The 18,542-nt window shown below is 38.1% G+C and overlaps 1 protein-coding gene across 3 annotated transcripts in view; it reads left to right on the forward strand.

The window, feature by feature from the left end:
* Nucleotides 1–458: 458 nt before the first annotated feature.
* LOC139976486 (UDP-glucuronic acid decarboxylase 1-like) overlaps nt 459–18,542 on the forward strand; it is a 75,368-nt gene continuing 57,284 nt past the window's right edge. For 2 of the 3 annotated variants that reach the window (XR_011796186.1, XM_071985272.1), the window contains exons 1-6: nt 497–793; nt 12,655–12,706; nt 13,118–13,187; nt 14,342–14,385; nt 16,255–16,315; nt 16,553–16,733. Coding sequence is in view for 2 of the 3 variants with exons in the window: in XM_071985272.1 (XP_071841373.1) it covers nt 706–793; nt 12,655–12,706; nt 13,118–13,187; nt 14,342–14,385; nt 16,255–16,315; nt 16,553–16,733 (496 nt within the window). In the remaining variant the exon portion in view is untranslated. Of the gene's footprint in view, nt 794–12,654; nt 12,707–13,117; nt 13,188–14,341; nt 14,386–16,254; nt 16,316–16,552; nt 16,734–18,542 lie in introns of all 3 variants that reach the window. The other variant, XM_071985273.1, reaches the window with a different exon arrangement.

Consider the following 18,542-nt stretch of genomic DNA (forward strand, 5'->3'; position numbering starts at 1 on the left):
TGAAACCGGGATCGGCATAAGTTTACACAAGGGCGCAGACATGTTGTTTATCCAGGAAATGCCTGCGATTGGCTGAAACCCTAAATCTTTTCTGAGATCTATTTTGATTGGTACTAACACTCTGTGACAACGTCGTAGTGCTTTTGAAGTGGTGGAAATTTCTGTAAGATTCATGAATAATTCATGAGCCCCTCACTGTACTACGGAAAAAATTCGCAGGCGGCACAGTTACGCGAAACGGAGAAAAAAAGCATGTGCGTGCGACATTGCTCGATATTCGGACTTCTTCATCGCTTCCAAAGCACTCGAATCGACCCCTCGCCATATCTGTATACAAAGTATGATCAATGCTCCTTAATCTTATCTATACACGCCTGGAGTCGGTCTGGAGTCGCCCTTCTTCTTGCAGACATCTTGACTATAGGGGTGCTTGGCAGCGATTGGCTGAAACCCCAGACCTTCTTTAAGATCTATTTTGATTGGTGGTAACATACTAGTAACACTGTCACCCTCTGCCCTTGTATCGTCCTAGCTTAAACATTCACCGTACACATTTGACGGAAACACACGTCTAAGCTGTAAGTGAAAGTAAAATCCTAGTCTAGCCTAAGAAAAGTTGGTGCTGGGTAATAACATCAAAACGAGTGCATGATAGCCGTGGTATTACTAGCCTAACTTCGAACATAATCCGACAAGAAGACAGTTATGAATGTAACATCATCTGCTATGGCCTTAACAGTAAAGCGATTTCGATACGTATTTATTGTAAGCGTCATTTTAGCGTTAATACTGAGTAAGTACTATCATCTTACATTTTCGAAAGTAGCCTGGACTAGTAGTAGTACTATATAGTAGTAGTAGTAATACTAGACTTAACATTGCAGTATAAAAACGACCGTTCAATTCCCAACTTAACTATATTTTTGGTAGGCCTAACATTAGGCCGACTAGGCTAGGCATATTCGTAGTAAATATTCCACAAATAATCCGCAGACCTGGGTTGACTTTTAAGAAGCTTATAAGTTTATCCTTCGGACAACCTTGCCTTCATATTTGGTTGTCTGAAGGAATTTGGTTGTCCAAATGAAAGCACTTGGATTTTAAAATGCCGGGCCTTGCACGAGTACCATCAGAATATTAAAATGTATCGATTTTGCCTTTGTAGGTGAGTACTGTTACGTTAGGCTACACAGACCTAGTCAATCACCTGAGGCATAAAGCAATTTTGTTAGGTTTTTCCATTAATTTGGGAGTTAACATACCCATTATCAACATGTGTAAAACTCTTCGAAACTTAACCATAACCCATCAAAAAATGACCACGAAAATGGGCATTTTGGGTAGTCACGTGACATGTACCTCTGGAATGTCTGAAAACACCATGTGACGTCATGTTTGGTATACCGCGAAAATCAAACGCTGAAATAGGTACTGTTTATACACAGATAGCGGACAATTGTACTGTATTTGACTTCCAAATTCGAGCGTTTGAAAAGCTGTTAGCTAAAAACAAGAACACATGAAGGCAAACAACCCGTTTTATGACAATTTTAAGCAGAAAATTGAGTAAAATGGGTTATTTTATTAGCAAAATTTCCACTCAAATGGAGGCATCGTTTACATGGCGGAGCGTCCATAAGTACGTATGGTACAATATACTGCAGAACATGCAAGCAGCTTGCCGATTCCGTAAAACAATTTGATCGCAAGATACCACAAACTGAACAGAAGATTAGACCTAAAAGATGCCTCATGCGTGATATGTGACGGGGAAATAGTTACTGTCACCGAATTACCCCAAAAAACACTAAACATAATCGAACAACTACGAGAAGACGCTGGTCCGAATCGACCAGGCCACCAGGGTAGCATATACAGTACCGCCAATAAGTAACTTGGTAAAGATGAGCACGATTCAGTGCAAAACGCAGCTTAACTGCTTTCCCCGCACTCCAAATAAAGGAACGCAAATTCCCCGCGCTCACTATTCACCACCGACACAATGGGAGTGAACCGATCGATACAATGCTTAGTTTTCATAGCGTGGAGGAAAGGCTGGGCGATATCTGCTTTTTACCGTCACGATAAATAGTTCAAAAGTTATCGCGATATTTCAATATTTACGATAATTTCCCCCTAACAGAATTAGCATAAATGTCGAGCTCTCAGTGGGCTGAGGACTGATGGCCGGCCTGGAGGAGGGGTCTAAGGGGAGAGGGTGCATTTCCAGGTGGCCTCAGATGCAATTTGGTGCAATATAGCACACTTCAACACCCACTCCATTTTGTAAATAATTTTGCATTTTCACCTGGCCTAAGATGCAATTTGGTGTTCCAAATGAGATTTTTTTCTCATTTGGAAATGAAAACAGGGTTTTCTGACTTGCGAAGCGGGGGAACGGATTGATACTTCCGCCCGTCCATATTTTCACTGGGGGGATGGCGCCCCCCCAGCCCCCCGGTTTCTACGCCCTTGAGTAGAAGTAAACCTGTGTTTTCTTTTTCAGTTGATGGGTTATTGGTTTTTCGTCATATATTCGGTGGATTGACGTTATTTGCTTAAACGATCGCAAATTTTGGCAATTAAACTTTCAATGAATTTGCTATACGGTCGCAGCTACAGTAACTAGGAAGAGGGTAGTTGTGCTTACTTGATCCTGATGAATGCTTACAACCTTTTTTGGTTCCTTGCTTTAGCAAAAGGAACCTATGCAGTCAGGTTGGCGTGTGTGTGTGTGTGTGTGTATGTGTGTATGCGTGTATGTGTGTGTGTGTGTGTGTCTGTGACACTTGCTTGGGTACGCTCTATCTCAATAAGGGAATGTTGGATTGAGGCCAAACTTGGACCATAGATCCGCCATATGGAGAAGGTGTGCCCTATTGTTTTTGGTGCTCACAAAGGTCACCAAAGGTCAGTTACGGTACAAAAACCGAAAATATTAAAACTGCAATAACTCCCAGTGCCAATGTGCGACAAGGTTGATATTTTGGGACAAGTTGTGAACTGGTTAGGGGAACATTTTCAAACTAAACGCTCATGTGATCCGAGGTCACCAAAGGTCAATTAATGATAAAAAACTAGTATTTTTGCGATAACTTGAGAACAAATTGTCCGTTAGGGTTGGGAGTTGCTTCAATGTTATCCAATTGTCGACCCGCATCTGGGTGACCCTTGACCTCAATTTGACCTCCGGTGACCTTTACGTGTTTTTGGGGATTTTTACAGTTTTGATGCTATTTTCAGATGTCAAAGGTACCTTCTGATCATAAATGTCAATAGGTTGACCCCGTGTGACCTTCGTGTGCGAAGTTATATGGGGTCAAAGTTTTTCGGTCGGAGTTAGGATGGTTGTACAGACTTTTCGTTTTGTTTTTTGGAATCAGGAGATTAAACTACATCTGAAACCAAGGTCAAAAGGTCAAAGGTCACATAAGAAAAAATGTGCTTATTTTGGGAGGAAACAAGCAAAAAAGGAAATGTTTGGTTTTGATGCTAGATTTGGATATCAAAGGTACCTTCCGATCAAAAATGTCAATTGGTTGACACCTGTGTGACCTTCGTGTGCGAAGTTATACGAGGTCAAAGTTAATTTTCAGACATATAATGCAACAACTCCCAGTGCCAAGGTGTGACATGGTTGATATTTTTGGACAAGTTGCAAATGGTATAAGGAAATATTTTCAAACTTAACGGTCATGTGATCCGAGGTCACCAAAGGTCAATTAATGATAATAAACTAGTATTTTGGGGGCAGAAAATGGGCAAAAAAAAAATGTTTGAATTTGTATAGTTTGATGCTCTAATTTAGGTCTCATCAATCAAAAATGTCGATAAGGTGACCCAAGGTGACCTTTGTGTGTTAAGTTATATGAGGTCAAAGTTAATTTTCAGACATTTAGTATAATAATTCCCAGTGCCAAGGTGTTACACAGTTGATATTTTGAGACAAGTAGCAAATGGTGTAGGGGAATATTTTCAAACTTAAGGGTCATGTGATCCGAGGTCACCAAAGGTCAATTAATGATAAAAAACTAGTATTTTTGCGATAACTTGAGAACAAATTGTCCGTTAGAGTTGGGAGTTGCTTCAATGTAATCCAATTGTCGACCCGCATCTGGGTGACCCTTGACCTCATTTTGACCTCTGGTGACCTTTTCGTGTTTTGTGGATTTTTACAGTTTCGATGCTATTTTCAGATGTCAAAGGTACCTTCTGATCATAAATGTCAATGGGTTGACCCCCATGTGACCTTCGTGTGCGAAGTTATACAAGGTCAAAGTTAATTTTCAGACATTTAATGCAATAACTCCCAGTTCCAAGTTGTGACAAGGTTGATATTTTCGAGTAGTTGCAAATGGTATAGGGAAATATTTTCAAACTTAACGGTCATGTGGTCCAACGTCACCAAAGGTCAGCTAATGTTAAAAAAGTAGTATTTTGGGGGGAGAAAATGGGCAAAGAAAAAATGTTTGAATTTTTACAGTCATGCTCTATTTAGGTCTCACCGATCAAAAATGTCAATTGGTTGACCTCCGGGTGACCTTTGTGTGTGAAGTTATGTATACAAGTTCAAAGTTAATTTCTTGAAATTTAATGCAATTAAATCTCAATGCCAAGGTGTGACATGGTTGATATTTTGGGGCAAGTTGTGAATGGGGTGGTGGAACATTTTGAAACTTAAAGGTCATGTCATCTGAAGTCATTAATGTTATCATATCTGTTGACATGCTTGTAGGTCTCTTATATTTCTTACATTTTCGACACCATATTTAGATCTCAAAAGTGCCTTTTGATCCAAAATCCGATCACATTTTGTGATCACAAAAGTGTTGGCTATAGTGTTGGTTACTTTATGCGTACATGTAGGACCACAATTACTTGGACTATTTGAGCCCAATCTTGCTTGATAATATTATGTGTATTGTCATATACCCCAAGCAAGGAACCACAGTGCCCTTGGGCTCTTGTTTAAACAGAATATTGGACTTTGGAAAAGCGCCCCCTTAAACCTTAAAAAAGGCTCGTAAATACATTAAAGGGGGGGGGGGCCATTTTTGGTTCCTTGCTTTAGCAAAAGGAACCTATGTAGTCAGGTTGGCGTGTGTGTGTGTGTGTGTGTGTGTGTGTGTGTGTGTGTGTCTGTGTGTGCATCTGTGACACTTGCTTGGGTACGCTCTATCTCAATAAGGGAAAGTTGGATTGAGGCCAAACTTGGACTATAGATCCGCCATATGGAGAAGGTGTGCCCTATTGTTTTTGGTGCCCACAAAGGTCACCGAAGGTCAGTTATGGTCCAAAAACCGAAAATATTAAAACTGCAATAACTCCCAGTGCCAATGTGTGACAAGATTGATATTTTGGGACAAGGTGTGAACTGGTCAGGGGAGCATTTTCAAACTTAACGGCCATGTGATCCGAGGTCACCAAAGGTCAATTAATGATAAAAAACTAGTATTTTTGCGATAACTTGAGAACGAAATGTCCGTTAGGGTTGGGAGTTGCTTCAATGTTATCCAATTGTCGACCCGCATCTGGGTGACCCTTGACCTCAATTTGACCTCTGTTGACCTTTACGTGTTTTTGGGGATTTTTACAGTTTTGATGCTATTTTCACATGTCAAAGGTACCTTCTGATCATAAATGTCAATAGGTTGACCCCGTGTGACCTTTATGTGCGAAGTTATATGGGGTCAAAGTTTTTTGGTCGGAGTTAAGATGGTTGTACAGACTTTTCGTTTTGTTTTTTGGAATCAGGAGATTAAACTACATGTGAAACCAAGGTCAAAAGGTCAAAGGTCACATTAGAAAAAATGTGCTTATTTTGGGAGGAAACGAGCAAAAAAGGAAATGTTTGGTTTTGATGCTAGATTTGGATATCAAAGGTACCTTCCGATCAAAAATGTCAATTGGTTGACACCCGTGTGACCTTCGTGTGCGAAGTTGTACGAGGTCAAAGTTAATTTTCAGACATATAATGCAACAACTCCCAATTCCAAGGTGTGACATGGTTGATATTTTTGGACAAGCTGCAAATGGTATAGGGGAATATTTTCAAACTTAACGGTCATGTGATCCGAGGTCACCAAAGGTCAATTAATGTTAAAAAACTATTATTTTGGGGGCAGAAAATGGGCAAAGAAAAAATGTTTGAATTTGTATAGTTTGATGCTCTAATTTAGGTCTCATCAATCAAAAATGTCAATAAGTTGACCCAAGGTGACCTTTGTATGTTAAGTTATATGAGGTCAAAGTTAATTTTCAGACATTTAGTGTAATAACTCCCAGTGCCAAGGTGTTACACAGTTGATATTTTGAGACAAGTTGCAAATGGTATAGGGGAATATTTTCAAACTTAAGGGTCATGTGATCCGAGGTCACCAAAGGTCAATTAATGATAAAAAACTAGTATTTTTGCGGTAACTTGAGAACAAATTGTCCGTTAGGGTTGGGAGTTGCTTCAATGTAATCCAATTGTCGACCCGCATCTGGGTGACCCTTGACCTCAATTTGACCTCTGGTGACCTTTTCGTGTTTTGTGGATTTTTACAGTTTCGATGCTATTTTCAGATGTTAAAGGTACCTTCTGATCATAAATGTCAATTGGTTGACCCCCGTGTGACCTTCGTGTGCGAAGTTATATGAGGTCAAAGTTAATTTTCAGACATTTAATGCAATAACTCCCAGTTCCAAGTTGTGACAAGGTTGATATTTTTGGAGTAGTTGCAAATGGTATAGGGGAATATTTTCAAACTTAACGGTCATGTGATACAAGGTCACCAAAGGTCAATTCATGATAAAAAACTAGTATTTTTGCGATAACTTGAGAACAGATTGTCCGTTAGGGTTGGGAGTTGCTTCAATGTAATCCAATTGTCGACCCGCATCTGGATGACCCTTGACCTCAGTTTGACCTCTGGTGACCTTTTCGTGTTTTGTGGATTTTTACAGTTTCGATGCTATTTTTAGATGTTAAAGGTACCTTCTGATCATAAATGTTAATGGGTTGACCCCCGTCTGACCTTCGTGTGCTAAGTTATATGAGGTCAAAGTTAATTTTCAGACATTTAGTGTAATAACTCCCAGTGCTGAGGTGTTACACAGTTGATATTTTGAGGCAAGTTGCAAATGGTATAGGGGAATATTTTCAAACTTAAGGGTCATGTGATCCGAGGTCACCAAAGGTCAATTAATGATAAAAAACTAGTATTTTTGCGATAACTTGAGAACAGATTGTTCGTTAGGGTTGGGAGTTGCTTCAATGTAATCCAATTGTCGACCCGCATCTGGGTGACCCTTGACCTCAATTTGACCTCCTGGTGACCTTTTCGTGTTTTGTGGATTTTTACAGTTTCGATGCTATTTTTAGATGTTAAAGGTACCTTCTGATCATAAATGTCAATGGGTTGACCCCCGTCTGACCTTCGTGTGCTAAGTTATATGAGGTCAAAGTTAATTTTCAGACATTTAGTGTAATAACTCCCAGTGCCAAGGTGTTACACAGTTGATATTTTGAGGCAAGTTGCAAATGGTATAGGGGAATATTTTCAAACTTAAGGGTCATGTGATCCGAGGTCACCAAAGGTCAATTAATGATAAAAAACTAGTATTTTTGCGATAACTTGAGAACAGATTGTTCGTTAGGGTTGGGAGTTGCTTCAATGTAATCCAATTGTCGACCCGCATCTGGGTGACCCTTGACCTCAATTTGACCTCCTGGTGACCTTTTCGTGTTTTGTGGATTTTTACAGTTTCGATGCTATTTTCAGATGTTAAAGGTACCTTCTGATCATAAATGTCAATGGGTTGACCCCCATGTGACCTTCGTGTGCGAAGTTATATGAGGTCAAAGTTAATCTTCAGACATTTAATGCAATAACTCCCAGTTCCAAGGTGTGACAATGTTTATTTTTTTGGACAAGTTGCAAATGGTATAGGGGAATATTTTCAGACTTAACGGTCATGTGATACAACGTCACCAAAGGTCAGCTAATGTTAAAAAAGTAGTATTTTAAGGGGAGAAAATGGGCACATAAAAAATGTTTGAATTTTTACAGTCATGCTCTATTTAGGTCTCACCGATCAAAAATGTCAATTGGTTGACCTTCGGGTGACCTTTGTGTGTGACGTTATAATGTATACAAGTTCAAAGTTAATTTTTTTAAATTTAATGCAATTAAATCTCAATGCCAAGGTGTGACATGGTTGATATTTTGGGACAAGTTGTGAACGGGGTGGTGGAACATTTTGAAACTTAAAGGTCATGTCATCTGAGGTCACCAATATTATCATATCTGTTGACACGCTTGTAGGTCTCTTATATTTCTTACATTTTCGACACCATATTTACATCTCAAAAGTGCCTTTTGATCCAAAATCTGATCACATTTTGTGATCACAAAAGTGTTGGCTATAGTGTTGGTTACTTTATGGGAACATGTAGGACCACAATTACTTGGACTATTTGAGCCCAATCTTGCTTGATAATATTATGTGTATTGTCATATACCCCAAGCAAGGAACCACAGTGCCCTTGGGCTCTTGTTAACTTTTTATTTTCCAAAATAGTCCCCAGAGCCAAATCTAATTGCATTGCAGATGTTGCACTATATTTGAGCCAAATTTAGCTTGTAAAAGTAAAGCGTAATATGCATCGAACTAATTTATTATTATTTAGCAATCATCATTTAAATAAAGCTCAGGGTTCCATGCCTCAATTTAAAATCAGACATTTGATTGGCCAATGTTTAGTACACAGGGTCGTAGCCAGTATGTAGCACTGTAGGCCCGGGCCTTCACTTTTTGGGCCAAGTTTTCCTTTTTGGTTCCTTGCTTTAGCAAAAGGAACCTATGCAGTCAGGTTGGCGTGTGTGTATGTGTGTATGTGTGTGCGTCTGTGACACTTGCTTGGGTAGGCTCTATCTCAATAAGGGAATGTTGGATTGAGGCCAAACTTGGACTATAGATTCGCCATATGGAGAAGGTGTGCCCTATTGTTTTTGGTGCCCACAGAGGTCACCAAAGGTCAGTTATGGTCCAAAAACCGAAAATATTAAAACTGCAATAACTCCCAGTGCCAATGTGCGACAAGGTTGATATTTTGGGACAAGTTGTGAACTGGTTAGGGGAACATTTTCAAACTTAACAGTCATGTGATCCGAGGTCACCAAAGGTCAATGAATGATAAAAAACTAGTATTTTTGCAATAACTTGAAAACGAAATGTCCGTTAGGGTTAGGAGTTGCCTCAATGTAATCCAATTGTTGACCCGCATCTGGGTGACCCTTGACCTCAATTTGACCTCTGGTGACCTTTACGTGTTTTGTGGATTTTTACAGTTTCGATGCTATTTTCAGATGTCAAAGGTACCTTCTGATCATAAATGTCAATGGGTTGACCCCCGTGTAACCTTCGTGTGCGAAGTTATATGAGGTCAAAGTTAATTTTCAGACATTTAATGCAATATCTCCCAGTTGAAAGGCGTGACAAGGTTGATATTTTTGGAGTAGTTGCAAATGGTATAGGGGAATATTTTCAAACTTAACAGTCATGTGGTACAAGGTCACCAAAGGTCAATTAATGATAAAAAACTAGTATTTTTCCGATAACTTAAGAACAAATTGTCCGTTAGGGTTGGGAGTTGCTTCAATGTTATCCAATTGTCGACCCGCATCTGGGTGACCCTTGACCTCAATTTGACCTCTGGTGACCTTTTCGTGTTTTGTGGATTTTTACAGTTTCGATGCTATTTTCAGATGTTAAAAGGTACCTTCTGATCATAAATGTCAATGGGTTGACCCCCGTGTGACCTTCGTGTGCAAAGTTATATGGGGTCAAAGTGAATTTTCAGACATTTAATGCAATAACTCCCAGTGCCAAGGTGTGACAAGGTTGATTTTTTTGGACAAGTTGCAAATGGTATAGGGGAATATTTTCAAGATTAACGGTCATGTGATCCAACGTCACCAAAAGTCAGCTAATGTTAAAAAAGTAGTATTTTGGGGGGAGAAAATGGGCAAAGAAAAAATGTTTGTATTTTTACAGTCATGCTCTATTTAGGTCTTACCGATCAAAAATGTCAATTGGTTGACCTCCCGGTGACCTTTGTGTGTGAAGTTATGTATACAAGTTCAAAGTTAATTTTTAGACATTTAATGCAATTAAATCTCAATGCCAAGGTGTGACATGGTTGATATTTTGGGACAAGTTGTGAATGGGGTGGTGGAACATTTTGAAACTTAAAGGTCATGTCATCTGAGGTCACCAATTTTATCATATCTGTTGACACGCTTGTAGGTCTCTTATATTTCTTACATTTTCGACGCCATATTTAGACCTCAAAAGTGCCTTTTCATCAAAAATCAGATCGCATTTTGTGATCACAAAAGTGTTGGCTATAGTGTTGGTTACTTTATGGGAACATGTAGGACTACAATTACTTGGACTATTTAAGCCCAATCTTGCTTGATAATATTATGTGTATTGTCTGTCATATACCCCAAGCAAGGAACCACAGTGCCCTTGGGCTCTTGTTGACAAATTTCGATTAAGACAATGTTAATCAAAAAAATGGAATTTACAGTATAAACTTGGTAGTAATGTATCATATCAATGTACTGTACATGTGAACATGAAAATAAGATGACAGTACATAATGTTGCTAGGCATATAGACATTGCATAAAATACCAACCATTACATATATATACGCAAATGTACAGTTATGAACAGTTCTAGGATCAACATCCAGTTAAGAAATTGGAACCATACACAAACTCATGATCAAAACTAGTGTTTGCAGGGGGTATCCAGGTACCCAGCGCAATACTACCCGGTTCACATGCACTTTAGGCTACTAATAAAACTGCTGATATGTGTCTTTTTTAACCCGCCCTTGCAAGTCAGAGCAATTAAAGAACTACACTTAACTTTGTCCATTTTCCCCGACCATATATGAACGAGCAAATATTATCAGATTAGGTTAGTGTTTGCACAGGGTATCCGGGTACTCGCCCGACGCGATACTACCCGGTTCCTAATTTATTACCTGAATCCTACGCAAAGTGTTATTGTTTGGGAAATCAATGGTTGACTTAGTGTGTTGTTAGGCTACCATGTGGTTGAAGATAACATCAATAACGAAAGTATTCCAGGGATATCTTATAGCTGCGTCACAATTTTAGCGAATAAACAGATGGTTAGGCTAGATTTCCCCATTGACTTAGTGTGGTGTTTGGCTACCATGTGGAAGAAATTGAAAGAATTCTCACAATTAATATTTATTCATTTGTTTATTTCATAGAAGGAAACACTGACAAGGATTTTTACGAGATGTTACTAATGGATTATAGACAGGATAACTAAAAAATAATAATCGCAAGTGGCTTTTTAACTAAACGTTTATTCCAAATGCGATGAAATTGCGCGAATCGTGCAATCTCGCGGCTAATGCAAACCCTGGGCCTGCATAATAGATAGTAGTAGTAAAAAGTGTCTAAGAGCTAAATTGGATATTTATTTGATCTGATCCAATAGATGTGTAGAGCAAACATAAGCAGCGGCAGCAGTGCGATGTTAGTAGTGATGTTAATAACATGAAGTTATTAACAAGTTAATGAAAGAAACAAATGCAAATAGAAACTATTCAGGAAGGTTTAAAACCTTATCTTACACCTACGTATTTGAACATGAAAACATTTTCAGTGGAAAATATAATTCATTTATGAAAGCATCCAATATGTAATTTCTTGAAAATCGCAATACTCAAGGGTTTTCTGGGTACCCAGATACCCGACGGGTTACGTCTCTCGGGTAACCTGTTTCCAATTTTGGGAAATCCTGATCATAAACATTTCAAACTGAAAGAGATGATCTAGGCATGCTTTGTGCATGTTTTGAATGGAATGCATTAAGTGGCTATTTACCTGATTGTCGGAATAAGCATGGTGCACATAATTTTCTGCACCCAGTCACAGTCTGTGAGTTGAGAGACTCATCAAGCCATGGTGGAGGGAATTTTTATCTGTTATATATCCCATCTAAACAGTCAAAAAGTGTTCAGCATTACACTCTCGCAGTTTGTATTGTATAAAAAGAAATTTTAATGTTTTTTCAAATATGTGAGTACTTGGGTGTGTGTTGGGGTGGGGGGTATATAGTGAGGTCATTAAAGCTGACTCAAATTTTGGGGATATATGTGATATGGTGCATAGTTTGGCTACAAATTAGTTGTTTAAGAGCTGGTACATAAATGTTATGACAGTGGGTGATGGTGTAACTCTTTTAATATTCCACTACTATAAGCAAGGAACCATAGTGCCCTTTGTGTCTCTGGGCTTTGAAAAGGGTGATGGGAATGTAAACCCCTCTGGATTTTGGCTTATTACTGTGTTTATTACGTCCATACACCCACCAAATTATGCATAAATGTCAGGCATATCAAGACTGGGATTGGGTAAGTAAGCACCCATTATTTAAGTACGATTGAGTAAGTAAATAAGTACATAAGTCAGCCTTCACTAATGTTGTTTTATGTTCAGTTTACTTTGTTAACTATTACTTTGTCATAGTCTATTCCTCTCATAGATTTAAAGTCTAACAAGGTTGAATTCTTTAATTTGTTTATAAGTTCTAACTTTCTTAAACTTTGATATTTCAGTTCTTTTTGGAAGACTAGGGAGAGGTGAAGATACAGTTGAACAAGAAGAGAGGTACTGTTGATCAGATGTTCTTTATCTTGTGTATATAAACCCATAACATATCAAATTTACTAAGCGCAATGAATTATATACTGCTTTAACATCCTGCATTAAATATTTTAAGTGTTAGCCTTAGTGTACATCATGCCTCGACAATTTTTTTTAAACTACTCACCAACTGGCGATCGAGTCTAAAATTCTACTCACCAAAATGTGAAATTTACTCCCCATTTTTGCACTCTGGTTTTAAGGGGGAAGGGTCAATGAAAAACTACTGTCTGAAATACATGACATACATTTTCTTTAAATGTATGTTTTTCCTGTTTGCCTTGCCTTGACTTTTTCGTTGCTTTTCAGGTCATCTTTTCTTGGATATAACTAACCTTCAGTTCAGCTATTTTTGTATTGTTATGATTCATCTAGGTGTTATTCTGCTTATCACTGCAGGGCAGATACTGATAACCTCAACAGGATGGATAGTGTTATAAATGAGGTTCGTTTTCTTGGCTGTTTTCTTTTCTTTCCTCTGTCCATGTCAAAGGATCAGGTTGTGTTTGAAGTATAGAGTAAAAAATGACACATTTCACTGGCAAATTCAGTTTTCTAGGAGAAAGGATTAATTGTTTGGGGTACTATCATAAAAGTGGAGCATGTGTTAACAAGGCCAGCAGTATCATCAAATACCCTGTCATCTAAATCTTTAGTGCTCACAAAAGAAGTTATAGCTTAAATTGCATTCTCATATCCTGTGTACTAGCTCCAGGTACCAGCCATTATAGGTGAAAGAAAGCTATTGATCTAACTTGTTTGTTTTGTCAAACTTTTAGTAATTGAGCATTAGGGCGTTAATGGTTTTCTTTCTGTGATCCTTAAGTTTAGTGATGCATATAAGTGTGTACAAACATAGATTGCAGCATAATCTGTTGGGCAATCATTGAGTTTTCAGAAGTCTGCTTGTTGTTGTTGGACAACATGGTCCTTCTAAGAACATAAATGATCATTTATGCTTAAAAGAAGATATGATGTATTCCTCTTACTGTAATCATATATTGGTTGCCTGTCTGACAACTGCATGGGCTGGTTTGGTTTTCCATTGAAATTGCTCTTATTGAAATTTGGTTAGATTGATATTAAAACCAGTCATCTAAGGATTACAATAATTTAATCCTGAGGTCTCTCCCTCAAGCAGTTTTGCTCTTTACAAATTGTAATTATTTCCTAGTCAGTGTTTCTTAGAGAATTTATCCTGGTCAAACCACTTTACAACTTGCACATTTGTGCCTCATGAAAAAAAGAGATATTTTCACTATGTAGTTGTGAGGCAGGTTTTGAGTTGAAATCGACAATGTGTCTGTGCTCAGATACAATTACATTTAGTCCATAAAATGAAATTTCCAAGAACTTGTATTTTCAATAATTAAGACTAGTTCATTCACTTAGTGTTGGTGTAACTGTTTGCTGATGAATGAGAGTGTTACATAATAGAAATTTCATGGTAAGAAAATTGTCTGATTGGGACAATCAAGTGCTAGTTAGGAGACTTTCTGTGAAAATAAAGCTAGAAAATAAATAGATCTATTTTCATAACTCTTAACTTTAAACTGGTATAGTGATTGTACTAAAGGTTTGTGTGCTCACCTCCATCAGGTTGTCATACCTTTGCAAAAGAGAATCGAAGAACTGGAAAAACTGTAAGTTAAAATTCATTTTTTTAGTTAATTGAGTTTTCATATTATGGGAAAAGTTCAACCGATTACAATCTGTTGCAGCTGTTTTAAGTAACCGATCTGCAGTTACATATAATTAGCCCATGTGTTGGCAAAATTGCCAGAGGACAGTTGTTTACTATACAAGGAAGTAATCTTTCGTTGGCCGAAGCATTGTGATGTGCAGCTTGTCAACTAACCATTTACACTGTGTACCAAGTATGATGAAAAAAGATTGCAATTAATCCAACTAAGACACCATTCAAATTTTTTTACGAGTGAAAAATGTTAATGACCAAGTAAGTAAAGAATTTGCTTCAATTCACATTTAATCACCCACCATGCAACTTTTGCCAGGTACCTGTATGTAATATATTTCACTAGAAAAAAAATGTAAATTGTTAGCAAAACTTAAAAAGGTACACAAGTGCCAGCATTTGGCATCTGAGCACCTTCAAAAATCAAAAAATTTATCAAAGGGAAGGACAGCCCCTCTCCCTTAGACCCCTCCCCCAAGACAGCGATCAGTATACCCGGCACTCAGGAAATCCTGGGCACACCCCTGCAAGCCTATACATAAAACCTTTGAGTTGATTATCATGTTTAAGCTCTCCTAAGTTATGTATAGGAATTACCATAAAAAATAATGAAGTTCAATCAATGTTAAATCACATGTAGAATCACATTAAAAAATTAAATTGCCAGTGATGAAAATAATTGTTATGAGACCCTTCTGATTTGAATGCATATTGGGACTGAGCAAAGTCTCTGTGGCATAGAAACTATCAGTAAAGCAGCTGAGGGAGACTAAATTGAAGGGATGTTGTAGATATGAACTGTTAATTGAATGAGAACATGCAAACCCCCAAAATATTACTTTTAACTAGCGTCATGTACAAAAACTGTAAAGTAACTTTTCTTTATCTTTGAGCATGAGCCATTGGTGAAGTAAAAATCTCTAGGCATGTATGAAAATTATGCAGACTACAGTAGCTATGAGTGACTTAATGGAGCTTACAGCTTTTTAGTTCAATATACTGTATTCCGTACTACTACAGTACATGACATTAATGAATTAAATTGTAATTCATTTAAAAAAATTTGCAATCAAGAGTTGAGTTACTAAATAGTTTATTCACCGATAACAAACTTAGTGTCAAATTAAGAAAGCTGCTATAAGCTTTTTTATATTTTAGACATTGTAGGACCCACACCTGTTAGACTTGTAGTAGGTTTTAAGTAAATGGCCTTTAGTTTCTTTAGTTGGTGCAATAATAACTGATTATTCTGCTGCAAGCCAAAAAGGTGAGGGAATAAGAAATAAATTTGAACATTTTACTCTTTTCGATATTGTTTATTACTATGGAGTAATATGTACGTATCTGCAGATGACAAAACCTTATGGTTCACAATGTTTTATGGGGGAAAACCTTTGGGGCATGGATTTTTTCTCCCCAAATAATTAACAAAAAACCTTCCCCTTATCCACAGTTGTACTAAACATTATGTCAAAATCTAAGATGTGACCCTCAACATATATCTCCTGCAATATATTTCTTATCTTATCTATCCTCTTCATGGTCCATCTCTCAAATCTTGTCACTTAATGACCATTCACATAGAAACTAAATGCAGTTCAAAGCTTTCATGAAGGGTCTATAAAGACTGTAACAACTTGTTGGTTTTGATGGAAATCCTTCTTGCAAGTCTTTTCTGTTTGTCTCCCTCACCATCGTTTTCACCCGCCTCTCCCACTCATTTACTCTATGCCCAGTTGAATTGATCTAGAGAATTTCTGCTGGTTGTAAGGCCATGTGTCCATAATGTAACAATCATAGCCATTTCTCATAACAGATCGATGAAGAAATTTCCTGAAGTTAGAAAATTACCTGAAATTGAAAGAAAAAGAATCCTGGTAGGTACTGGGTTCTTGAGTATTGGTTTTGGAAGATTTTATATGACCAAGTATATGTTAAATAAGTACTCTGCATACGGTGCAACAGTTTTCCAAGATTTGGATGGTCATACAGAGAGGGGCTATAGAAACAAATTGGAAGACTTAACCTAGAATTGCCAAACATAGTAGATGCATGACAGCATGTCAGAGACAAATGGTTTCTCTCATGTCTGCCTCTGTCTTGTACTTTCATAGATTACTGGAGGGGCTGGTTTTGTTGGTTCGCATTTAGTGGATCGGCTGATGGAAGATGGACATGAGGTCACAGTGGTGGACAACTTCTTTACAGGAAGAAAGCGAAATGTGGAGCATTGGATCGGACATCCAAACTTTGAGATGATTAATCATGATGTAGTTAATCCTCTTATGATAGAAGGCAAGTACAGTATGATGGACATGAGGATTTACTTCGTTCCTTGCTTACCTGTCTCTCCACAAACTTAGCACCCTTGTTCTACCATGCCTAGAATGTCCTAGTAATCTTTTAACACTGTGTGCCCTCTATTACCAGCTCCTCCTGTCACCCCCCTTCCTTTTCATTCTACCATCCAATGTGCCTGGAGCTCTATTTTTCGAGTGAATGATTTCCATCGGAATTTGTCCGTTTATGATTACCTAGCATAGGCGATTTTTCCATCTACTGGTAAAGAGAGAGTGTAGAAGTTCTGGCAGCAAGATAAATATCCTTTCTTGCAATAGGGAGGGTTTGGGGGCTATTTTAGGGAGCGACTTTCACTCCTTAGTTATGCTAGTTTCCCCCACCTTTTTCTCACACACACGCTATATGCGGTAATAGTATTTTCTCTCTTATATTTTTGTTTCATATTTGCCTTCTCTTAAATTTGAGCTTATTCTCTTCAAGTTTCCCTTGTTTACTCCACTTTTTGTGGGGTGGTTAAATTAGGTCATTTCTTGTTACCTGTGTAAGCTGCAGGCCTCAAGGCTAGTGACATTGTTAAGGTACTACTACATAAATCTACCTTTTTCTAGATTATATCACCTTCCCTGTTTCTCCCATCACTTTTGTTAGTATTTGTTAAGAAGTTCACCCTTAACTTGGGGTTTTAGTCACATAGCCAACTGAAATGCGTTATCTGCTCCATGTTCCGTCCTGGGAGGGCTTGGGACATACATGACCTTTACTTGAAATGCCGTTATTGCACCAGAATGGATCCGTGTCTGGTCTGCATCCAGTTAACCCCCAGGGCTGGAAAACCTTGCGAACCTTGCGAACCAGGATTGCGGAAATACCAGGTGCTCGGGGAAATCCAGCCTGGCTGAATAAAAAATAAAACGGTCCTGTTTGTGTTCATCAACTTTGTCTCCAAAACTCACATAGTACTGCTTGTTGTCAAAGTTTGTTTATAAGATTCTCAATACTGTCTTGTCCTTGTTCTATTTGTCTGAAACCTAATCTCCCATAGGGAACATTGGTCTGAGTATGAAAATACTTGCTTAGTGTCTCTTTTGCCTTGTCAGTGTGTAAATTTAGCGGTCGTCTGAGACGACCAAATTACCTGCCGGGCAACCAATACTTGTCAAATCGTGAATTACTGGTTGCTCCGCGGACAACCAAAAACTTTCGAAACGGCTGGTTAATGTTCCGTGAAACAAACGGGTAAAGACAAGGAATTAATTAGGTAAGTCAGTAAAGGATCGGTAAAGTTATGCGAAATATTATCTTAGACGTTCCAGAAAGTAGGTAAAATATCCCTGTAACATTTAGGTAGTAAAACACACCTCAAGCCAACTGACTCCTTCGCATGAACAAAACAATCTATTCCCCATGACACACGAGGCACAGTGCATACCATACACGCATAGCACGATATCAAGGCCCCTATAGTTATGGCCATCTTTATGAAAGTAAACCTTGTAATAACATGTGTTTTAGGCCACTTGGCATGATTCACTTAATGCTAAATATTGTTTCCATGTTCTTGTATAAAACGTCAACTTCGCAAAATACAATTAGTTGTGTTTTTGTAGTTACGTGTTATCCGTACCGATGAGGTGATTAGGCTATTTGCTATACACTTAACTATGGTAGAATATTATTTTTTGCGTATTATTGGAATTCTAGAAAATACTTTCTTTCCCCCTGCTTTGCAACAGATTTGATCTTACGGTTTATTCATGAATATGTGTACTAGAGCCTTGTTTACATGACATTAGTTGCATTCAG

Source organism: Apostichopus japonicus, chromosome 11 (genome assembly GCF_037975245.1).
Source record: "Apostichopus japonicus isolate 1M-3 chromosome 11, ASM3797524v1, whole genome shotgun sequence".
Taxonomy (NCBI): domain Eukaryota; kingdom Metazoa; phylum Echinodermata; class Holothuroidea; order Aspidochirotida; family Stichopodidae; genus Apostichopus; species Apostichopus japonicus.